This window comes from Centruroides vittatus, unplaced genomic scaffold (assembly GCF_030686945.1).
Source record: "Centruroides vittatus isolate TY-2023 unplaced genomic scaffold, ASM3068694v2 contig_1295, whole genome shotgun sequence".
In the NCBI taxonomy this organism is placed as follows: domain Eukaryota; kingdom Metazoa; phylum Arthropoda; class Arachnida; order Scorpiones; family Buthidae; genus Centruroides; species Centruroides vittatus.
The window spans coordinates 453,569-478,409 of NW_027120824.1; the positions used below are offsets into that span (position 1 = coordinate 453,569).

General features: G+C 32.1%; 1 protein-coding gene across 1 annotated transcript in view; it reads left to right on the forward strand.

The window, feature by feature from the left end:
* The window catches only part of LOC136989438 (dnaJ homolog subfamily A member 2-like), a 49,170-nt gene that overhangs the window by 18,781 nt on the left and 5,548 nt on the right, over positions 1–24,841 (forward strand). The window contains exons 2-9 of the mRNA XM_067287585.1: positions 1,206–1,265; positions 3,041–3,143; positions 7,155–7,272; positions 7,351–7,431; positions 17,497–17,630; positions 17,712–17,854; positions 17,960–18,158; positions 18,235–18,362. Coding sequence (XP_067143686.1) covers positions 1,206–1,265; positions 3,041–3,143; positions 7,155–7,272; positions 7,351–7,431; positions 17,497–17,630; positions 17,712–17,854; positions 17,960–18,158; positions 18,235–18,362 — 966 coding nt within the window. The remainder of the gene's footprint in view (positions 1–1,205; positions 1,266–3,040; positions 3,144–7,154; positions 7,273–7,350; positions 7,432–17,496; positions 17,631–17,711; positions 17,855–17,959; positions 18,159–18,234; positions 18,363–24,841) is intronic.

Sequence of the window (24,841 nt, forward strand, 5' to 3'; positions counted from 1 at the left end):
TGTTACTAAGTAAAAGTAGAACTTTTGTTAATGTTATTTACTTACTTCAGATTAATGTTCAGTCTGATATTAAACAGATTCTATTGTGATTTGTTCTTGAAATGTACAAAAATTGAAACACACACAGGTGCAGCATAGTATAGTCATTATATACAGGGTGGGCCAGCGAAAACGAAACGGCAGAGTGTTCGTGTTCGTCCAAGCAAATCGCTCGGACAGGTCGATTTTATTCTCGAGGGGACATCTTTTGCAATAGTTTTTGCGATTCTGAATACAACAGACAACAAAAAATTTTAAAAACTCGTTTATTTTGTATTAACTAAACAAACATTTATTTCAAAAAAAAATGTTTGTTTAGTTAATATTCAGATTTGCAAAAACTTTATTGCGTAAGATGTCCTCTCGAGAGTAAAATCGACCTGTCCGAGCGATTTGCTTGGACGAACATGAACACTCTGCCGTTTCGTTTTCGCTGGCCCACCCTGTATACATGTAACCTGATGAATACAGATAACTACACTTACAAACATGTGAAGTTACAGAAAATCCAACAAAGTATCGTATAGTAGCTTAAATGTTTATCATCTGGTATATAAAATCAGAATATGACATATGAAAACTACCACAAAAGCATAAACATGTACATAGGTATACCTCGAGTTACGTCGTTCTTGATTATACGTCGTTTGTCAAAAAAGTATATGGAAAAATAAAAATCAAGTTCAAGTCATTTTATTTGACTTTACATCCATCTGCCACAAATATTGAAGTGGTAACATCACTAGAAAAGCGTTAAAAGCACATAAAATCATATTAAAATATGTACATTTACAGTAAATGTTAATATAATCATCATAAATCCTAGAGAACGAAACACGAAAACATCTTTGTTTGTGTTGTCTTATTTAGCGGTCTTTAAATGCTTGTTATTGGCGTTTTTCACCGTAATTTCGACTTACGTTGCCTGTCATGAAACCAATTACCGACGTAAGGCGAGGTATACCTGTAATTATTATCTATTATGCATTTAACTATCAATTAAAACTATTTTCAACAGTTTTGGTTCATATTCAAAGCTTCTTACTTGTTTCTTAATCAAGACAACCACTTAGTCCAATATATGTCAAATGAACTGATAAAATCGTACAAAAACTTAAATTATTATTAGTTTACAAAACTAATGCTAAAACTATTTTTATTTTCAGGCCTATCGTAAATTGGCTAAAGAATATCACCCGGATAAGAATCCAGAACAGGGAGAGAAGGTAAATCGAAATAAATTTTTTACTTTCAAATTATCACATAAAAGACAAGTACTTAAAAGTGTAAACAACAAAAACTTTATAATGTTAACTCCAAATTAAAAGATAATTCTTGATTAAAAAAGTATCATAAATGTAAGTTCTCATTTGAGGATGTGCACTTTGAAAGCATGCATCTTCAAATGTGCTTCGAGCGAAATATGTATCTAGCTTTCAAAGCATCAAGCTTTGAAAGCTATACACACCTTTATCCATGCAGGATAATCAAGTTTTGAATAATCAAAACTTGATTGTCCTGCATAAATAAAGGTATATTGTATCAGTCTTTTGCATACCATTGTCAAAGATCATGGAAATGAAACACTGTAATAACTGTTGTGACAATTTCATGGTTATATTTACACACAAAATTCATGTAGTTTAAAGCTGAAACGGTGATTCACTCAAAACTTGCATTTTGTAATAACTTCATTTGAATAGGTAGTAATTTAAAAACTTAGCAACAAATAGCTAATTCCTACTTTTATTTGTTTGTAATATTATTTATTTTTGAATTTATTAAAGGCATAAATTTGCCTTTTTATATAAAATTTTCAGCCAAATTATTAGAAACACGAGAGATCAGAGTAAAATGACAATTAAGACAAAAAAAGCAAAATAACTGCACTTGCTTTTTTTTTATCTTGGATTGTAAAGTATAAATACACTTAGTACAATATTCTTACTTGATTAACATGGTTATTTAGAAGAAGGGTAAAGCATTTGATACATAAGATAATTTTGTTAGTGTGTTGATGAAATTTCTAGGAATAGTTGAGGGTGTAATTTGAATATTAGAAAAGTATGTGACAAGATTAAAGTATAAAATAGTGTACAGCCTTTTACACATTTTTTATGAATGTCACCATAATGAATTTCTGGTGCATTTAATATTGTATCAAGAAAGATTTTTAATAAAAATGCGGCAGCAGCTATGATTGTTCATTTTAAATATATTGCTAGTGAAACTGTCAACTTTCACTAGCATATATTTAAAATTATTTATTGAGAATCGAGTATGCAAAACATGAATTACGCTTACTGTTATATGTTCTATTCTTATGATAAATATTCTGATTCTCCTTCTGTAAGGGTCAGAACATATGGCTGTCTTTCATGCACAGTTAGTTTAGCTCAATGTGACAATAAGTGGATATAAATGAGACCAAACATATGGTTTCCATGCAGAGAAATCTCATGCAAATTACTTTGGTTCTCTGGCTTTTTTGTGATAAGTATCTACGTATATTTATTGGTCAGAAATTCGTGCCTAATTTAACACAAGAAAATTTGTCTGTGCATTCCAGCCTTAAGGCTAAAGTCATGCAGATTCAAGATTAGTAGTGAACAAGAAGTTTGTAAGGATATCCATCTTACAAAACAAAACCATGTACGAGTGAGATACAGAAAGTCTTTCTCTTGTTAGATACGTGTCACTGATCTTTATTGTAGTTTGAACTTCTCAGTGTATACTGCACTTATGAATCTCCTTACTTAGTTTGTAGTGTGTGTGCACAATTTAAATATGGATACTTCCAGTTACAGTATATGGGCAGGAAGAAAAATGAACAAGGCTTTTTTTTTTAGAAAAAAACAATTCAGTTAGGGCTTCTGAAAAATTGGCCAGACTTTTGTGAAATAACTAATACTTTAATGGTGTTAGAGTATATTTAATAATAAAATAAATCAAATAAACAACATATAAAACTTTTTGAAAGTAAATTTTAATTTGTTTTCAGTTTAAAGAAATTTCATATGCTTACGAAGTTCTCTCAGACCCCAACAAGAGGGTAGTTTATGATCAACAAGGATTGAAAGGACTGCAGGGTGGTGCTCATGAAGGTACGTAAGCTATCAAACTGTACTTTACACTCTTCTATGACTGCGTTAATTTACAACACAAACTCTTCAACACCTTTTTACACACAGCTGTTTTTTGCTACAATTCAAATGTTTTCGGTTTGTATCTATCAAATTGTATTTTTAAATTAATGAAAAGCTAAGTTATGAAATTGTTTCCTGTAATTTATGAGCTACATAGAAAAATACTTTTTAAAGCAATCTTAATGGAATGTAATATATTCAAAGCTGTACTTAGTCTATCCTTGGAAGCTATATATTTCAATAAAAAAACATTATGTTACATCTCTTGTGTTAGATTCATTGCTTTCAGGGATTGAATCTATGCACTTAAAATACCATTTGTTTTAAGATGAATTGTCCATGGTTGCTAATGTCATGCCTTTTGCTATATGTACATTATTTTGATGTTCTTTGAACCTAAGAATGTCCTAATACAATGGAAGTATTGATACCGGTATGATGAGTATTTTTAAAGTATTGATATTGATCATATTGGCATTGGATATCGAAAATTGAAATTTTGCCAGCTGTCACTGTTCAGTGTATGGCATCACCTTCCAGCTGTTTTTACTGCTGAGAAGATATTGTACTCACGAATACAATGTAGGCTGAGTAGGCTACAGAGGATTGAATCTCGGCTATCTGGTTCAGAAGTCAGTATTTCATTTTACACTCATATGATGCCTCATAAGTTATACACAAAAGGATCCACCATACCTATAGTCCTACCAATTATCTCTCCAGGTATTATTCTACATTGGATAGGGTTGGATGAAGAAGTAAATAATGTTTAAGAAAAAAATATAATTTCTTACAAGACTATACATTTACATGAGTCCTTATCCTTCAAGTCCCTTCACACGCTTTTTAGAAGCAACAAGTCAGGTTCTTAAATGTGAATTCGTCCCGGCAATTTTTATTGTAAGTAAATAGTGTGTTTACATTAACCCTTTTCCGGCCAGGGTACCGATCTATCGTTACCCTGATTGTCTAGCAAAACGGCCAGGGTACCGATTGATCGTTACCCTGTTAACAATCGATTTTTATAAAATTTATCGACAACAGATGTCAGCACCTGACGGTATCATCTTGTATATTGTCTGTTTCACATATTTTTGTCCAGGTGGTGTTTTGTTGACTTAAAAAATTTTAATTATCGGTCTTTGTTTCTTAATTTTTCATCTTCTGATAATTTTTAATCTTATTTTTAGCATATTCATGCAATAATATTACTATAATAAGTTCATTAATGCTATAATAAGTTTATTCAGCTATAATATGTTTAATATATTATAAATATTCAAGTTATGACCTTCAGTTCTGATATTTTATATATATTTTTTTTCATGTTTGATTTTTAATTTTTTTTTAAATCTAAAATATCAGCAAATGTTACATCTACTGCTACTTGTAATCGTATGTTTATTACAAAAATATATAATCTTGTTTGATATGAAATGAATAAAGTATATTAGTTCATTATATTAGTTGAAAGCAGAATAAAGTTCAGATTTCAAACAAATGTTTGATATAATGTGCAATAATTTCACAACAAATAAACATACATGCATAAATGTTATATCAAATTGTACAGAACAATATTCTAAGTCCTTCTGGCTCAGTGACAATAAGAATGAAGTAACCAGACAATGTTAATTTTGACAAAAAGTAACAGATTTTCAAGTTTGAGTGTCAGTTATCACATATTATTATTTTTTTCTCATAAATTTTTTAAACAAACTTTATTGAAATATGTTGTATTTAGAACTAACTATATGGATAAATATATGTGATTTTTTTCATATGAATAAAATAATAATTTAATTTTTGGTGAATTTTTAAAATAATATTGCCTGATTCACTTATTTTGACCTTGGCCGTTTTACAAAATAAGGGGGCGTGGCAAACAGCAGGCTAAGGGTTAAAAGTTCTTCATTCTGTTCAAATTCTAAAGATATCGGTGCAAACAAGTGTATAGAAATTGTAGCTCATTTTAAATATTACTGGTGGTCTGAGTTGATTGACAAACAAAATTATCACATAATTGTTCAACTAAATATTTATTTATAAACAGTAACTGAACACTAATTATATATAGATTCCGAAAAGGAAATTTGATGTAATAAATTTATTAATTTTTGGTCGTTAATATTTACGATAAAAGTTTAACTTAACTGAATTTAACCACAAAATCTGTTTCTGTTGGACCTTGCCTGTCTGTGAAAAATGTAGCAATACTAGATTTGATACCAAAACTGAAGTATTGGTATCGGACCAAAAGTATCGACATGGTATCAAGATGTTCCTATTTGAGTCCTGTGAGGAGATTGCATGAAGTGTAACTAATATATTTGCCAATGTGGTTTTTGTATCTTATAGCGAGTGTTATTTCATAAATACCAGTCCTAGAGAATATGTTTATCGTGTTGCTATTCATATAATTTGAGCATAAACACTCAGTTTGCATATGCATTATAAATATATGTAAGCAAAGCTTCTATAAACAAATACTTTAAATGAAAATCTCTCAATCCTAAGATTGTCTTAACCTTTGATAGATTTTGAAATTGCTATTTTCTATTGGAATGTTTGTTATTAGTGACTAGAGAGACATATTTTGATCTTGTTGTTCATTGTTAATTTGAAACTTATCATATATTTATGTACAAGTATAATTTGATTATTACCCATTTGTGAGAAACTCAAATAGATCACCATGTTTCTTGTATGTAACTTGTGACAGTTTACTATTGTATACACTCTTTTCTACATATTTGAGGACTGTAGCAATAGAGTTCTGTTAAATTCGGAAGACGTTAACTTTTTTGTTTATTATTTATAATTCTGTTTGTTGCCATAGCAACAATTTCAAATAATTAGAGTAAGAATTCCATTATTGGTTTTATTAAAGTAACTGTGCTATGGCTTTAAACAGCAAATAGACCATAGTCCATTTCCCAAAAAGCCAGGATTAGGTGGAAAATATGGTGCTTTCAGCTCAAAATTCATCCAGAAGATACCGCAATTTTTTGAAAGTGACTTTGATTATGTCAGTAAGAGATGCTGCAAACAAATGTGAAACTAATCAAACAATGGTTCAAAGGGCTAAACAATATGCAGATATGAAGTCATGTAAAAATAAAAATTACCTGAAGTGACTGAAAAACAAAACAATTAAAACTCAAGCTCAAAAGTTGTATTCTTTAATTAGAAAGAAGAATGCTTGTTTGGTTTTAGATGACAAAACATATGTGACAGCTGACTTCTCAACACTTTGAGGCATATCTTTTTATAGTGTTTGAAGGAGATGTTCTTCCAGAATCTCAAACATCAATCGGTATCAAAAAGTTTAGCTCAGAATATTCTAATTTCCAATGTGGATTGAAACAGTTGTCATTTCTGACAAAAGGAAACATTAGTGCCGATATTTATATTAATGAATGTTTAAAAATATACTCTCTTTTTTAAAAAAATCGTGGTGTCTGTATTTTGTTTTGACAGATTCCAATAATACACTGTGCAAGATCCACAGTAAGTTGGCTGGAACAGACAAAAGTGTTAAAGTGCTGTTTATTAATTCCTATTGCTTACGTTTAGGAAGTATCTTGCCATATATTGCTGCAATATAAGTCTTTGCTTCTCTAGTCTGGTTATTTTTGTTTCATCACCACAGAATTGGTATCACTATGGTAAGATGAAACACACGAATCTACCGGTCACAACATATACGGTACCTTCAATTTGAAAAACAGGTGTTTTACCCAAAGTCCAAACTTTGATTATCAGTTTTGTGGGTCGCTGGATGTTTTGAGATCAGTCAATGTTGTGGCAACTTTACTTTCATTTGAATGTGTTTGCTTGGACAGTTGAAGCATTAAAAAATTGATTGGAATTTTGGAAAGTTAACTTTTTAGACAACTAGATACAATTTATACAAACCTGCCAACTGCACTCAGTTTTAAGTGTTTTAATTTATTAATACATTTTCAGGATTTGGAGCCGAGGATCTCTTTTCTCACATCTTTGGAGGTGGTCTGTTTGGCGGAATGGGAATGGGTTCGGGTCGAAGAAGAAAGCAACGTGGCGAAGACACCATACATCCGTTAAAGTAAGAATGAATAACTTCGTTAGACGTTTACAGGTTACAAAGTACATGGCTCCGTTTTAAGAAATTTAAATATTTTAGGGTCTCTTTAGAGGACATGTACAATGGAAAGACTGCTAAACTACAGCTCAGCAAGAATGTTATCTGTAGAACTTGTGAAGGGTAAGTGATTAAATTCAGAATATGTTTTACTTTTTTATCCTAAATCTCTACATGTATACACATACAAAAATACTTAATATTTATTAATGGAGTGAATTTTTTTATTGTCTCTGCAGTTTGTTTTGTTTTTCCTTGCAAATTGAGCAGATCTTAAAACTCAGCAAATTTCTCTATTTGGAAACATTTTGACTCTGAAATTATGCTGTTTAATTTTTTTTAATCTCTGATTTAGAGGAAAATGATTTTAAGAGTTTCTTAAACATTTATCCATTATTAAATATAAAACTTATTTATATAATAAATTCATCTAAGGGGCTGTCCATAAATGACGACCACACTCGAAGGGAAGGGGTTAAGGAAATGGAAGGAAAATATTTAGATATGACTATTTTGTGTTCTCATTAATCAATGTAAATGTATACTTTGGATCAATCAGTATTGCTAATAAGAGATGAGGCACTATTCACCTTCTTTTGTCCTGCTGCTTGAGACCATTGCTGTCATACCTGTCTGATGAATAAAATTGTGATCTATATAGCTTTAATGTGCTAGTGTTTTGCATTTATAAATCAATCATTATTTACTGTCTGATTTTTTATAACTTTTATAACTCTGAAAATGCACAAATCATAGCTTGAAAGGAGGAAAGAACATAGTCATTTGTAATGAAAAAAATGTTTAATTGCAGACACTTTCAATTGCTTAATGGATCGTCTTTAGGCTTCTGAAAGTGATTGTCATTTTTCTGTTTTCAAATGATGTTTTACTAAATGCAAAAGTAATTTTATGCATTACCGTTTTTTGTTATGTTTTTCTGAAGAAAAACATTAACATCCATCTGTAAAGCAGATGTTTGACATGTCTCATTTGTAAGTCATGCAGAGAGAAATCTGCTTTTGGCAGGTTTGCACGTGCTGGGTGAATATATCAACCATAATTTAGTTTGATTAGTACTTTACAACTTACTTTCAATTTTTACTTGACTTAAACTTTTCCTGGAATAATGAAACTAATTCAAAATGATGGATTATAGTAGCAAAATAATAAGTTGTATGCAATACTGCAGGCATAACTGGTCAGCTTATGGACAACTTACAGGTTTTGTGTGCAATACCTGTACATATAACTTTGTTGCCATCACAAATTTCTTACTGCACAGTAACTTTTCAGATACCCTGTATTATGATAATCTGTTACTGTGATATTGGTTCAAATCTGTCCAGACGATTAGAATGGACAGTTTATTTTTCTCTATACTTCGACCATTGCAAACATAATATAGCCAAACTTAATTTAACACTACCACATACTCATCTTTGAAATTGATACTAAGTTTAAGTGTAGTATCTAACTGAAGAGTCTACAAACAAGTTTGAGAATTTGAAACTTGTGATTTTGTTGTAGAAATGTCATCTGCAATAGATTTAGTAATTTGCAGGTACAGAACAATTCTGTGTTTAATATTTTTGCAGAGGATTGTTTGCAAATATTCATTGGCATTTCGAATGAGATGCTGTTTAAAAGGACACTGTGATAAAGTTTCACTGTAGTTATTTTTAAAATACAAAAATGTTAAGATTTCAATTTTATTTTATTGACAGAAATATCAGCGTAGTTAATTTTATAATTTGTGAGGACGGTCGGCGCGTGTGAAGGGTTTTGTCGCAAACTCCTTAACACCCACGAAGGATTCGACAAATTCGTCAACTAAATAAAGGTGGAAAAAAGCCATGTGATTGTTGTTAACACGATTTTGTGTTCAACACTTCTAAGAACAATACAACACGGTTTCACAACAAATCAAAATAGTTTTATGCTTGTGACAGTCGTCAGTGAGTCAGGATTTTAGGTTATATGTGGGGTGTAAGGAGACATTTCTGAATGTGGGTCACCTGCTTCATTGATAACTTAGGCTATGTCCTACGTGGCAGCATCCAGCAACCATGGGCAGAAAGAATCTTTGTATGTGCTTCCAACTCGTGAGCAACTTCTGTCCAGAGTGGGCATATGTTGTTTACAAGATGGCGGAGAGAAGACTTTGTCGAATGCTACTCTAGAAAATATAACAAGCATTAAAACAGTAAATTCGAAAGGTAAATGTTATCACTAACTAGATACACAACAAATATAAAGAATCTTTATAGAATTAAAAATAACTTTTAACTTATTAAACATTACATTTATACAAAATCAGAAATTATTAAATTATGTAAAAGATTATTAATTAAAGTACATACAACATATATACACAAATAAAAACAGAATGACAAATAAATTATCTACAAAATCACCCATTTTCTCTTTGGAAGTGCGAGCAGTGGAAGCGGCGATCAAATTTGCTTGGTAGCTGTTTCTTGTATGCATATGTAGAAGTGTCATCTGGTGGTTGCTGCACACTAAACATGGTTACTCCAGACACACACACTTGCTTGAATCAATTTGTCCCACGTAGGGCGTAGCCTTAGAGACTTGGTGTACATAGGTGCTACCGTAAAAATGCAATAGTCCATCACATCAGTATGGTAGTGTCTTGTGTATCATATGCAAACTGGTAATACTTACAAAAATGCTCAATAAAAACCAACAAAGGCCAAACAATAACAAGTATTAAATTTTATTCTTTGTGGCTGTTCTTGTACCCTAGTATTTGAGTCTAGTGCAGTGGTTCTTAACCGGTGGTCCCTGAAAGCACCCAAAGTGGTCCATGAAGTCATCCTAAAATTATTAAATAAATGACGACGAGTTTTGTCAGTTCAAATTTCAAATACATTTTACTTATTTAGTGGATTTTTTTGCACAAACTAAATAAATTGAACCTTCAACTACAACGGTCAGGAAATATGAAATTGGAAAGCACTAGCAATATATTTGCATTTGAAGATAAAATCAGTACGTTTATCGCTAAAATCGACCTATAGATCAGCAAAGTTGAAAGAGAATTTTTCTGCATTTGATACATTGAACCCAATTATTGACAGTGTGCTGAGATGCCCACCAGCGGCTGAGCGGTTCTGTCGCTAAACACTGAGAGTTTGGTCGCGGGTTCCCACTGCGTTCGGACGGGCTGGCCACGTGGAGTTCTCCAGGTTTTCTCCACGTTTGTAACACCTGAATAGGGGCCAGTTTCCTTTAAAAGATCTGGAAGGCATTATTCAGAAACTGATCCACAATCCTTTCATAGTCAACATTTCTGAGGTGCCGGATAAAATACAAAAAGAGTTAATTGAAATGTAACACGATAGTAACTGCAAGAATACTTTCGAGACAGGAATTAATCTTGAAGATTTTTGGAGCTATAAATCTATTGCTTTCTCTAAAATTCGAGAAATTGCTTTACGGTACCTAACTTTATTTTCAACCACATATTTATGCAAGCAAGGATTCTCGGTGCTTTTGGTAATTAATTAAAAATAAACATCGAAATCGGTTGGATGCCAGTGCCGACATGCGTTTGGCTTTGAGTAGCACTGAACAAAGAATCCAGCAGTTGGTAAACACTATGCAGTTACAAAAATTGCACTAAAATAATATAATTAACGTAACATTTTCGCGAATAATATAATACTCTTGGTTTCGAATAATTTTATACATGTTTAATTTATAGAACAACCTTATAAGAACTTATATTACGCCAAACAGCTCGTGGTCCATGGCAAGAGAAAAATTTTGATAAATGGTCCCTCATCACTAAAAGGTTAAGAACCACTGGTCTAGTGTGTCCACTTATGCTTCAATAAGCCTGTAAGGCTACATGCTTATTAAATAGTGGATGAATGCAATTCTTGATTCATGCTTGACCAAACTAATTGTTTGCACTTGTAGTTTGGCTTGCACAAGACATTTTGCTCTAAATAGTCAAAAGTATGGATAAAAATCACTTTGCAAAAATGATGAAAGTATTAAATTAGAATGTCTATTGTTACAAAACAGTAAAATGTTTCTAAATAATCCTAATTTGATAACCAAAATATCATTGCAACATTACATCGTTATACACTCCATTTTTATTTTCAGTTTTAATATTTTGTAATATTCCTTTCTGTCAGATAGTGCCTGTGTTGACTTACACATAGCTTTCAAAATGTGTGTGTCACAAACTTAATTTTAGACAATTTGACAAGATTATTCTGTTCAACATGTCAGTATGTTGTATACTATTAAATTTCCATACGTGTATGTAAGAAAATTTACTGTATTTGGATAATTGTTTCTTTGTGTGTTTTGTTTTTATACACATGGGTGTAAAAGTGTTTGTTTTATCATCATTTAAATTATAATTACAGCTGAATTGTACTGTACCACTGTACTGAAATATGAAAGTCAAACCGCAACTTCGGCGTTCTCCGACTCGACAGTCTGCTGTTTCTTCTGTGCCGTCGAATACAATGCCTATGTATAACGAGGCTGTTTTTTAATCTGTCTGCATTTATAATGTTTTATCATTGTTTTATTTATATAATTTATAAGTGGCGTAATAAATTGATTGGTTATGAGAAGATAGTGCCAAGACTACCTATCTTTTCCCCAAACCATCAATGTTGTTTCCTCTATTTTTAGGGAATATGGTTTGAAAGATTAATCAAATTGCCAAATCAACTTTGATAACAAACATGTATTTGCAACTTCTTTATTATTGTTTTAGGTTTCCCGAATGGGGTACTTGCATTATTTATTAAGAATTATGGCACACATACTTTATATTAACATCTGTTCAGAGGAACTATATTAGCATTTTGTGGCTTGGCACTGTCTTGACCTCTAAAGAATAACATTAATTGTATGTTGGCGATTTTCATCTTTGTATTGTTTAGCATTTATTTGTAAACATTACTATCATTAGGCAATTAACTAAAACACAAAATCATTGGCATCACTTATTACAATATACAAAATAATACAGTCAAACTCAGTTATAATGAACATTAGGGGATATGCTCTCTTTTGAGCGGGAAAGGGCCTAAAACCACCAAAAAAAAAATTGAACATTAGGTTACTGTCAAGATTTTCTTGTTAATCTGTGAAGAGCAGTGACATTGTAAGGGAAGAATGGATGTTTGCTTTGGGTACAAACATATAGGGGTCCATTGCAGACGGTAAAGTTTGATGCTACACCACTGATAATTAGTGTGATGTCTTTTAATTTTTAATTCTAAATAAGTTGATTCTAAAAAAATTGTAAATACAGTGGGACCTCGCGTAATGAGTATTTCTCATAATGAGCAAAACAAATTGTAAAAAAATGATTCTCTTAATGAGCAATGTTTGGCATAACGTGTGACAAGGAGAGGGGAGGTCTCAGATTGTGCGCATGCTCCATCAGTCTGTTTAGCACTCATTCTGGTAGCATCTTAGTGTCGATTGTGATGAAATGTTTTTCCAAACTTGCATTCAGACATATTACGTATAAACATCAACGACCATTGCCTGTTATATAATAAACACACTAAACGATATGCCAAATTTTTGGGCTATGTAAAGGCTATAAATAAATTTTAGAAACTAATTAATTTCTTTAGAGGTAGGCAGTTATGCTACCATCTCGTATTAAATTTAATGACCAATTCCAAATTAAAGTTTAAAAACGTATAAATTAAAAATTAATTATTTATAATTATTAAATTTAATACAAGATGGCAGCATAACTGCTTACCTCTAGGCAAATTAGTTAATTTCTAATATTTATTTATAGCCTTCACATAGCCAAGAATTTGGCGTATTGTTTGGTGTGTTTATCAGACGTCTGTTTTTTTTTTTTTTTTCCTGCAAATGAAATTCGCATTCCAGGTTGGTTCATTTCATGCTAGATGAAGAAATGAGGATGATTCATGGTCCTTAATAATGTATATTGTTTAATTTTCTTTGAATAAACATTATACATAAAATATTTGAGGGTTTGTTTTTTGGCATAGAATGCGTTATTGTATTTTACATAAATTTATATGGGAAAAACTGTTTTGCTTAATGAGTGTTTCGCATTACGAGTAAGATTCTGGGATAAATTATGCTCATTAAGCAAGGTTCCACTGTACATTATACTGTTTTTTTATAGTTGTATAACCTATAATACAATAATGTGCCCAATCTCAGTTTGTTTTTTAAATCTACAAATCTTAAAATTGATGATTGATTTATTTTTTTACAATGTCCGTACTGTCAAAGATGACAAGGAAAACTTTCTACACACTTTGACGTTTTTAGCACCAGGTTCTAACTCACAATTTCTATTTTTTTTTATATAAACCGAGAGACATTTTTTTTTCTGTGTAGACATCTTTCTCATATCAGGGTTTCCTTTTATAATTAGAGTATATGGTCATTTTACAGTTGTAGTGATGATTAGGTAGATTGGCAGAGTAGGGCCAGAAGTTAGTCAAGAAAGGGGGGAATGGTTTCCATAAAGATAAATAGACCTGTAATCTATGCAGGTTGTAAAACTAATTATCAAGTGGTCATAAAATTAAGTAACTCTTTTGGTTTTATTTCTTCCAAGAATTCGATATTGCATTTCTTACTACTAGAACATTAAGAACGTTTGTGTGTTTGCATAGCTACTGAAAATTTGCTGAGTATAAGTGTGAGAAAATGTGTGGAAATATGTATAAATTAAAATTATGGCATTTTGCTCATAACTGTGAACTTGTTATATCTGTGTGCATTATAACCGAGTTTGTATTAATATCAACTTATATAACCTTATGTGATATTTATGGATCAATATTCTTTTTGTTTTTTGGGCAATAAGAAAAGTAACAGATCTGGAACATACAAAAGTTAGCTAAAGATAACACAAACCAAATTCAGTCTTGCATTATAACTCCTCAGCTAAGTGGAAATTTTGTATTCTGCTTCTTGCATATTATAGCCTGAAAAGACAAAGTGTGTACTGTGTATGTATATCTGAGCTTTATAACTACTTTCACACTTTGGACTGTCAGACATAAATATTAATATTCATGTGTTGAGGGAGAAATCAGTACAGTCAGCACCCAGATAACTCGACACCGTAGGTTAATTAGTCAATTTTCTGTGGTCTTGGCCGACTTACGTAGGCAATAATGTTGTTAACGTTAAAAAACTCTGTTTACTTGACTTTGTTTAACTCGTCACTACTGGATAAATCAACATAATTTTTCCGTTTCACACTTTTTAGACCTCTGATAAGTCAACTCCCCCCCCCCCCCGAAAAATGAGTTGACACCACACAGCTTATTGTACAGCGTGAACTCATTTTTTCAGGAGTCGACTTATCAGAGGTCTAAAAAGTGTGAAACAGAAAAATTATGTTGATTTATCCAGGTATGACGGGTTAAACGATGTCAAGTAAACCGAGTTTTTTAACGTTGATAACATTAATGCCTACGTAAGTCGGCCAGGACCACAAAAAAAGACTACATACAAACTGAGTGTCGAGTTATCCAGGTGTCGACTTATGCAGAGTCGATGTAGTTGGTTTCATAAATATGGAAAAACTGATGCCAAGCCATATGGTTTTTTTACACACTTAATATCAATGTAATCACAAAAACTTTCCAAAATTCATGCAAATGATCAAGAATATTTTAATTTCATGTGTAAAAATGGAGTGACCATCTGCTGACAAAACGGAGTTCATATTAGGATAAAGATAAATCCAAGCAACACTAACCTCACTCTATGTGATTGAAGCATCAGTGCCTGGCAGTTAATGTTAAAAATCCAGATTTTCAGTGAATGATGAATGATCTGATTCATTATTTAACTGAATCTGTGGCCCTCTCCTCCATGGTACTGCCTCTAATGATGCTTGACACTGTCTTGCTGCCAGAAACTTTGAGAATTGTTTTGGGCAGAACTCGAAAAACTATTAGGATTGCAAACAAATGGTTTGAGTTTAAAAGGCTTGCTTCAGATGTGAATGGTCCATTTTTCATTATTTAAATAGGATTCGTTTAATTTGTGCCGTGGAATAAATCATTTTATCATTTTACATGGTTATACGGAAATAGAATTTCCAGCAGGAATAAGCGGCTAGACTAGAAAATGATTAAAAATTAAATTGATGGTATAAACCTTTCTGATACTTACACTATAAAACCAACTTTCTAATTTTAAACACGAGGAGAAAAAATAACTCTTCTGTGTAAGAAGTTAATTTTAAAAATCGTTTTAAAAGTGAACGACAGGCGGTTCTGAGGTTAGCGTTACTTCTTGCGTGATTCCTTGTGAGTCACCAACTCATTTTTATATACATAATTAATTAATGGCACTGATTGGTTTTGAGAAAGATGAATATTTAGGGGGGGGAATTTGCAGTGTAAAAATTTTAATTAAAAATTTGCTTTAAAGTCAAGCAATGAGTTGCATAACTTTTCAGGCTGAACTTTAAAATTGTGTGATGCCATCTGTTACAAAAGTTTAATTTAAAAACATTTTATATTATTAATTTTCATAAAATTGTGAAAACCTTAATTTTGAGGGTAGAGACAAGGTTTATAAAAACTTGCAAATGGCAATAACGAGTAAATTCTTTATTAAGTCTGTCCCCACTCGAGATATGACACGTTACCTTTCCTGTCTCCAAGTTAAGGAGTGTGTTTTAAGTGTAAATGAGAGAAAACTGCTTTTTTAAAAATAAGATTTAATGGAACAATGATTGACATATTTTACTTAGCAACTAATTAGAGAGGAATTTCTCTTTCCTCAAATCTCTTCACTTTAATCGACATGGAGATGACAAAACTATAATTGTCTCCTTCTCAAATTACTGGAGTAATTAAATACAAACGAAACCTTTTTAACCAGTAACAGAACTTTAACTTACTCTATCTTTTTCGGTTAACCTCCTTGCAGACATTCCTCCATTAAAATCCCCTAAAATAAATAATCTAAATTTGACAATAGACTAAAAATGTAGTTTTATTTCAGTATCTCGTTTCGATGCTCCTTCGAACAAATAGTTGATATCCTGCCAATTTACTTTATGTGCAGTTTTGGGAGAGAGATATACGAGTTATTGCAGTGTACATTCCGAACAATTTCAGTGAAGACTGTTAACGTTAAGTGGAACAGAATAGAAAGCATTTCTTACGGTGACAAGTGTTTTATATTCTGATATACGATACGGTTCTTTCAAAACGGCATTACACAGATACGTACACGGAAACTTACACATTTTACTTTAATGGTTATAATTCTACTTTATTGTTCCGAGTGGAGCTACAAAAACATCCTCCAAAGGTTAGTATAGTGATTTAAGTAGTGTTCCATTAATTAAAATCGAGTAGGGTCGTCGTATTCATTAAAGAAACCTCTTAACAAATTAACAAAGGGAAACATTAATGCGAGTTGCCTTCCGATTGTCTTTCGATGGTCTAAACAAATTTTATTAGGTACGACTGCCTTATTATGTAATTAAGTATTGAAAGTATTTGTGGACAATCCATATAAACTGTTGAAATGAAGTGTGTTTTATAGTGTTATCTCTTGAAATAAATGAATTTAGTGCAAATGTTTAAAACTGGGTGGGGGTATTGTACATGAGCCAACTCTCTTCTGCAGTTTATGGGTGCTTATCTGATGTGACATTAGATATTTGTATTTTATTTTTTCTTTTTAGAAAAATTTTGTTCTCTGATTTTTTTTATATTTTCTGTTAACAGATTCCCCAATGGTGCTTACTTGACACACACAATTATCTTCAAAATCTTCATCCTTTTCTCTAAGTTTCGGAGGATGATGATGGAAGGTTGAATTTTTAAATTTCGAGGCTCTTTGTACATATTTTTTCTTCTTCTTCTGCCAGTGGAAGGGGTGAACCTGTTTTTTGTCACTTGTTGAATTACTTAATCACGATTTCCTTTGTCTTGTTTATTCCCAAAATATAAATTTTAACGCTTGACATGTCTGGATTCTAAGAGTCTTAACTTACCTAATTAAATAATAACTAGAAATCTATAATAAGTATTCTAACTAAGAATAAATTTGTTACGTGTATAGTTAGCAGCCTTTAAGTTACTTACATTTCAGTGGGTAATTAATATTTTGTAGTGAATTTTTGATTGATTAGTTTTATTTTTAAAATTCTAGCCAAGGAGGAAAACCCGGTGCTCTTCAGCAGTGCCGTTCGTGCCGTGGACGAGGTGTAAAGGTTACATACCGACAGCTGGGACCCGGTATGATTCAGCAGATGCAGTCTGACTGTCCAGATTGTAATGGCGAAGGTAACGTCGATTTCAAATATGTTATTATTGTAAATGTAATCTATTTTAGAACCAAATTTAATTTTTCGTCACTACCTGCAGGAGAAATGATAAACGAGAGAGATCGCTGCAAAACTTGCAAGGGTAAGAAAGTCGTGAACGAGACCAAAATTCTGGAAGTTCACGTGGATAAGGGTATGCGTGAGGGGGAGAAAATTTATTTCCGTGGAGAAGGTGACCAGCAGGTGAACTCGCTAACTTACATATTAATGAACCGTTGGTTCATAAGTTACTTTCAGAAATTTAGTCGTTTGTTTTAATAACGTCATTGCAAATTGATTTTATTTTAGCCATCGGTCGAGGCTGGCGACGTCATTATTGTTCTTCAACAGAAACCTCACGAGGTATTTCAACGGGAAGGAAACGATCTGTTTATGACTCATAAAGTAAATCTCACTGAAGCGCTCTGTGGCTTTAACATTGTAATCCAGCACTTAGATGGGCGCGATATAGTGATGAAGAATCCTCCCGGAGATGTTATAGAACCTGGTAAATTACTCAGATGTGGTTTTTTTTAATTTATAGAAGCTATGGAAGTGGAATAATTTTTTTTTTTTTTTTTCAGGGACCGTTAAAGGGGTAGTTGGTGAAGGCATGCCGATCTACAGAAATCCATTTGAAAAAGGAAATCTGTATGTTAAATTTGATGTTCAATTTCCAGAAAATTATTTCATTAATGAAGAAAAATTAAAGGTAAAATTTCTAATTTTTTTAATAATCAATACCATTTACATGACTTAAGGTGTGTTGCAAAAATGTAAGGCCAGTAGCATTTAATAGCAAGTGAAATCACCATTTTTCGAAATAACCGTGTAAACTTTATCTTACATACTTGCAAGATAAGTGAAGTTTGCAGTGTGAATTGGTGCATTATCTTGTTGCAATTCCCAAATATGTATCCAAGAGATTTTGATACCCAACTGCCTTCGTTCACCCGTTTATGAATGCTAATTTGATTTTTCCAGACCATCTAAAACTTGCCCAGATTATGACTGGGTTTCCTGCTTATGCTGACGCTTATAAATGAAAACTCCTCTCTCAAGATCATTCCAATAAAATTGCCAATTGTCAGGACCATCCAAATTGAACCTTTTTTTTATTAGTCCAAACAACTTTACACCATTTTGAAGTCCTTCACATTTTATCTTTGGCCTATATCAGTCATTATTGGTGGTGGTGTTTTAGATTTACATCTAATGTATAAACACTAGATGTTTTGTTGATTTTACCATCCGAGAAAGTTAATTTGGGAACTTTAGCATCAAGTCTTTGTGCTGTTTTACCGAATGATGATGAATTGGCTACAACAAAAGATCTCTTCAGCTGTTTTGCAATAGTTCTATCAGAACTTCCAGCCTGATGTAGTGCCCTGATTTCACCACACTCAAAGGCAGTTTAGGACTTAAGTAATTTTAGAAATGGGTAGAAATATCATAACAATTAATGGTGATAAAAGTTCAGTTGTACCTCTGTTTGCGTCTACAGTGTTCTGCCATCTTTTATAATTATTAAATTATAAGTAAAAGTAATTTTTTTTAAGATAAACCATTCAAATATGCAACTGCCTTATAATTTTGAAACACCATTATTATTTAATTTTTTGAATAAAAAATTATATTTTTATTCTTGATTGTAAATACAATAAGTAATTCTTTTACATCTATACTTATACCTGTCACTAGTTTTTTGTTTACGTGTGATAAAAGTTTATTATTCCAAAAAGTTCGGGTGGCCTTTTAGTTTATCAATGCATCTTATATTAAGGACCGTACACTTGTCATTTAAAAAATCGTAATCCGTTATTATGTCTTTTGCTAGTTGAGAAAGACCACACTTGACTATAAACTTGGATGCATTGTGATTGATGCTGCAATGCTATTTAGAATCTGATGTGCTGTTGGTGGCAAATGATGATATACCATTTGTCAATAACATCTCTAGACAAAAAGTAATTCCTAAATTTCTTGTAAGGTCTTTTGGCATAAGAGTTGTAATCGATGTTGTGCCATTTTGACAAAATGATTTATTGAAACATGCACAGCAGTGTACATGCATCAAATTTCAGAAAGATCAGTTTAGAAACTGTTGAAATGATTTAAAAAGCTTTCATAGAAAATGCCACAGTATATCAGATTTATGAATGATATAAGAGATTTAAAAGCTGTTGCTTGTTGATCGACGACAGTCGAAGATCAAGGAAATCGACATTTATTTTCAAGAACAAAACAGAAGAAATTCTTACCTTGGCAAGGCAAAATCGGACCATAACAATACAAGGAACACCAGAAGAGACTAATATATCTTATGATTTTTTCACAAGCCATTTTTTAGTCTCTAGGATTAAGACATGTCAGTTTGAGGTAGTCTAAGGGCATTAGTTAGTAGTCTATGAGGTTACCACGATACCCGGGAGTCAATTTAACATACAGACTATAAAGTTCTTGTAAAATCAAAACCATTCACACTTTTCAGCAAATGGGTTTAATGAACAAATATGCAAACATTTTTGGATTTATAAACTTTCCTCAAGTTTTAAACTACGAAAGGGTTCTGATTTTTAGTCGCAAAGTGCTATCACTTGTTTCCAGCAGACCAATTTTTTGCTTTTTAATATCGAATATCAAAACCAGTGTTAACTTTTTGGTGAATAATCCTGTATATATACGCGATAAATATGGTGGGCCCTACAGAGTAAGCATGTGTGTGCATGAATGCATACTGTATATATATGTAAAATTCAGACATATGTATATATATGTTATATATATATATATATATGTCCCAGTTTTTGTCATTGTAATACACTGGTATCTTTATAGACAACTGTTGACAAGGCTAGAAATCTTTTTTCCGCACGGTTTATGTCTTGTAAAATTTAGTCTAGAATTTTCTACCTTAAAAACAAGCATAGAGTCTAATCGTTGTTCTCACCTGCTATCTCCTTAATTGTTGGAGATATTTAACACAGTAGAATTGGGGAGAAATATAGCTTAGTTTATTAGGAAAAGAACACATTAAGTCTTTTTCTGTAAATCTTGCATTTTTGAGGAGTAAATGCCCAAATATAGAATTGAGTTTCTTAAAATTTGATAGACCAAATTTAATCTAAATTGATCAATGTCCATGGTTTCGTTTTCAAAATACGAAGTCACTAGCACGAGAGCATGCAACTTTTTTATTCTTTCTTATATCAGTAGTGACAAGTGACCATTGATACTATAGATCAGGGGTGGCCGACAAGTCGATCACAATCGACCGGTCGATCGCCAAGCCAATTTTGTTCGATCACTAGCGATGTCTTGACTTAATGTATTATATTTGTAACTGAACGCAACTGTATGCATGCAGTTATGACTCAACTCGTAAGCAGTGAGTGCACTTCGTATGTATTTCACACTTCCCCCTCCCCACTTAGATTATGCCTATGAGGACAAGTCGATCGCGACACATTTTTACGATAAAAAGTAATCTTATGTGCACAAAAGTTGGCCACCCCTGCTATAGATGACTCCAAAAACAATATTATTGACTTACTAGTATTTTGACTCAATTCTTATTTTGTGTTTGAACAGAGGAACTGTGCCTAGTTTAAAAAGTGACTCATTCTGGGAGGACGGGGGACCATGAGAGATTTTGATTGTATTTGTGTAAGAGAGTGGAAAAGAGCTAGAAATTATTTGGATAAAATGAATTGAACATATTCATGATTTATTTCGGTTATTAGAATGACAACATCAGTCAATCCTTGTTTTTGTTGTTTTATTATTTTTATATAAAATGTATTACATGATTTAATTCACGTCCATGATTTAGTTGCTCTTAGTTTTTTATGTGTGAAAAATAGCTATTGTTGCATGAGCAACAGCAAACTTCATACTTGGTATCTAAATTCATTTAAAATTAATAACAACAATGAGGTTTTTTTATTCTATATGAGAAATTTGAAAAATATTAAGTACAGATACTTAAATTTTAGTCCTTAATAATTTGAGAAAGAGGGGATTAATTTAAAATAAACGATCTTATCAACTTTATAAGAATAGGGTGAAACGTGCTCAATGATATCACTGAGCCAAAGTTTCACAAAATCAAAACTGACCAAATAAGCACATTTTGTTGCTATATACTTTCATCTGATTGCAAGAGTATTACTGTAAAATTTGTTTATTAATTCTTAAGTCTAGAACAGGAACATCACTGCCCGAAAATTGCCCGAAATGTACTCAAATATGCCTAAGATCACAATAATTTTCTGAAATATATAATGGGTAACAAAAGCCAAATGTACCGACAGAACATTACACTAAACAGCAATCCAGGAAATGAAGAAAACCGAATGAATTCCATTTTAAAAAAGCACGACTTGTTCGGATGCAAAAGTTTTGTTTATTGCATTTTCTTTTCGTGTATTAGAGCGGGCCCGGCCGACCCGCGGCTCGTTACGTTAAATTGTGTGGCCCGCTAAGCGATGTTATGTATCTATTAAAACTTTTGTTTCCCGTTACGTGTATACCAAAACAATTAAATAAATGAAAATTTGCATGTGTCGTCGTTATAATGCACAACTGCGAGTACGAACTCTTGGTATAACAACGAAATCTTATTCATTTTGTATTTGTTTTACTTTTTTAAAAGCATGTTTGCCTAAATTGTGGCCCACCGTAATATCACGCGTGATCAAAGTGGCCCGCGAAACAATTTGGGTTGGCCAGGCCTGTATTAGAGCATTACAAATGTGTACTTTTTGAAACAAATAAGGTTCATGTAAGGGTTTTGCAACATCCAAGCAAGAGTGTTTGACAGTGAAAAAAGACTGGACTTTAGCATTTCTTCCTGATTCTTTGAAATTTTTTCCAGCCGATAAGAGAGGTTTCAATTGATTGTATGAACAAATTATTATTTTGGATATTGTTAATAAAGATAAGAGCATAAAATTTAATTTATTTCCTATTAACAAGCATAAGAAGTTTAGTTTTATGCACGTATCTTTATTTCCATTAATAGATAAATCTTTTTACAGTTGCATTTTATAAGCAAGAACTTCTTAAAATCATTAGATGTATTAGTTTTTCTAAGTTTCGTAAGATGCAAAGCTAACAAGAAAATGACCCAGCACTCGTCACAGGTTTTTGAACCAAAGTGCATTTATTATTAGATAAAGGTTAGAAATGTTTAAGCCAAAATTTTCATTTGTTGTGGACAACAGGAGATAGTAGTACTTTCCATAGAAACTGAAACTTTGACATTAGCCAGTATTCGTTGAGTACTTTTAAGTGAAGTATCATACACAACAATACTTCAGGCCTTTTCCTTGCAGAGTCAAGGTTAATTTGACTGATTGTGTTTTTTGTTTACAGTACATCAATAATTCATATTAACTATCTCAGTATGTTATCTGCTGTGATTTGAAAGTTGATCGATTTTCGTTTTCTAGAATTAATTTAAAAATTGTAAAATACAAGGAACTAAAATACAGTTGACTCCGCATAAGTCGACACCTGGATAACTCGTCACCGTACGTTAATTAGTCAATTTTCTGCGGTCCCGGCCGACTTACATAGCCATTAATGTTATTAACCTTAAAAACCTCGGTTTACTCAACATTGTTTAACTCGTCGCCACTGGATAAATCAACACACTTTTTCTGTTTCACGCTTTTTAGACGACTGATAAGTGTACTCCCCTCCTGAAAAAATGAGTTTACATCGTACAATAAGCCGTGTGGTGTGTTACATTAATGGCTGTGTAAGTCGGTCGGGACCAGAAAGACCGACTACGTAACCGAGGAGTGACGAGTTATCCAGGTGTCGACTTATGCGGACTCGACCGTATATGTTGTTGTAATGTGGTAATAGATTTCTTTATACGTTAAAATATTTGTTTAGATTTTACATTAAGATAAAAATTCAGTAATCCTCATTTAAAATTTATTTTAGTTTTAATTCTTTTTTAATTTCTGATTGTCAAATGTTCGTTGTAGTACATGTTGATGCAATATGGCATTGTTCGGCAGCTGGTTTCTTGACAATCTGCAGCTAGATTGATCTAATATAAAAATGAAAACACGTGGCCATGTTCTGTGTAGCATCGCACCACATAATTTGTTTTCTTTGCAGGCCACAACACACTTATCGTGGCTATTCAATAGAACTAAAAATAGGAGGATGCTGGCCAGTAGAATGACCAGACACGTGCTCGTTTGACTCACATCTTATCAAATTCTCAGCCATTACCACACCATTATGACATTGCAGGAATTTTGGTATCCCTCAATATCATTATGTAAAAGAAGTTTCTCTTTGCACACAAGTCCAGACTAGTAATTTTAAAGCATCCCCAACAATATTCTGTATAAAATCAATTGCAAACACCTGCATTTACAATTGGATTTAAATCTGGTGGAATAAATTTAGTTGTCCTCTCTGTAATTCTCCTAGGAATGATTGTTTTTGTCTTCAATGGAGAATTAACGTTTTTTTTTAAAAAAAACAAACAGATGTTATAAAAATGCACACTAATGATGCATGACCGAAAGCATTACCCACTAATTTTGATGTATTAGAAAGCATGATGGCATGTTATAGTGAAATAATCTGTTAGGAAAGATGAATGGAGTATTAAGCATAATTAGACGACGATTTAAAAAGTGAAATATATTACGAAACTATTTTGATAACATTACAAATGAATTCAGAGTTATATACTTTCTGAAGTGAGTGGGCTTTCAGTAATTTGTGAGAAGGAATACATCTATTGCTCAATGTGGCGTAAATAATGCCGAAATTAAGACAGTCGTAGTGTTTTAATGCTCCGAAGTTGGTATAGATTGAATAGTTTAACTCGATTTTTTACGGAAAAATCCTTTAAATTATATATTAAAAAATTTAGTTAATTAGACAAAGTAAATATTCAAGAAGAAATTTGAAAATATATTTTGTAATTTAGGTATTATGAAATATAAAGTTTAGAATTAATCTGAAGTATTTTTGTTAGTAAAATATTAATCATAGACATGTAATTTTATGCAAGGTTGTCAATGAAACACACTGGACAGCTGGATGTCAAACAGTACGTTAACGAGCAGAAATAGAATCAAAACAATAAACACTGTAATATGTAAATAGAAGAAATTTTGGTGTTTTGTTAATGTTATATACACAGCAAAGTCGAGC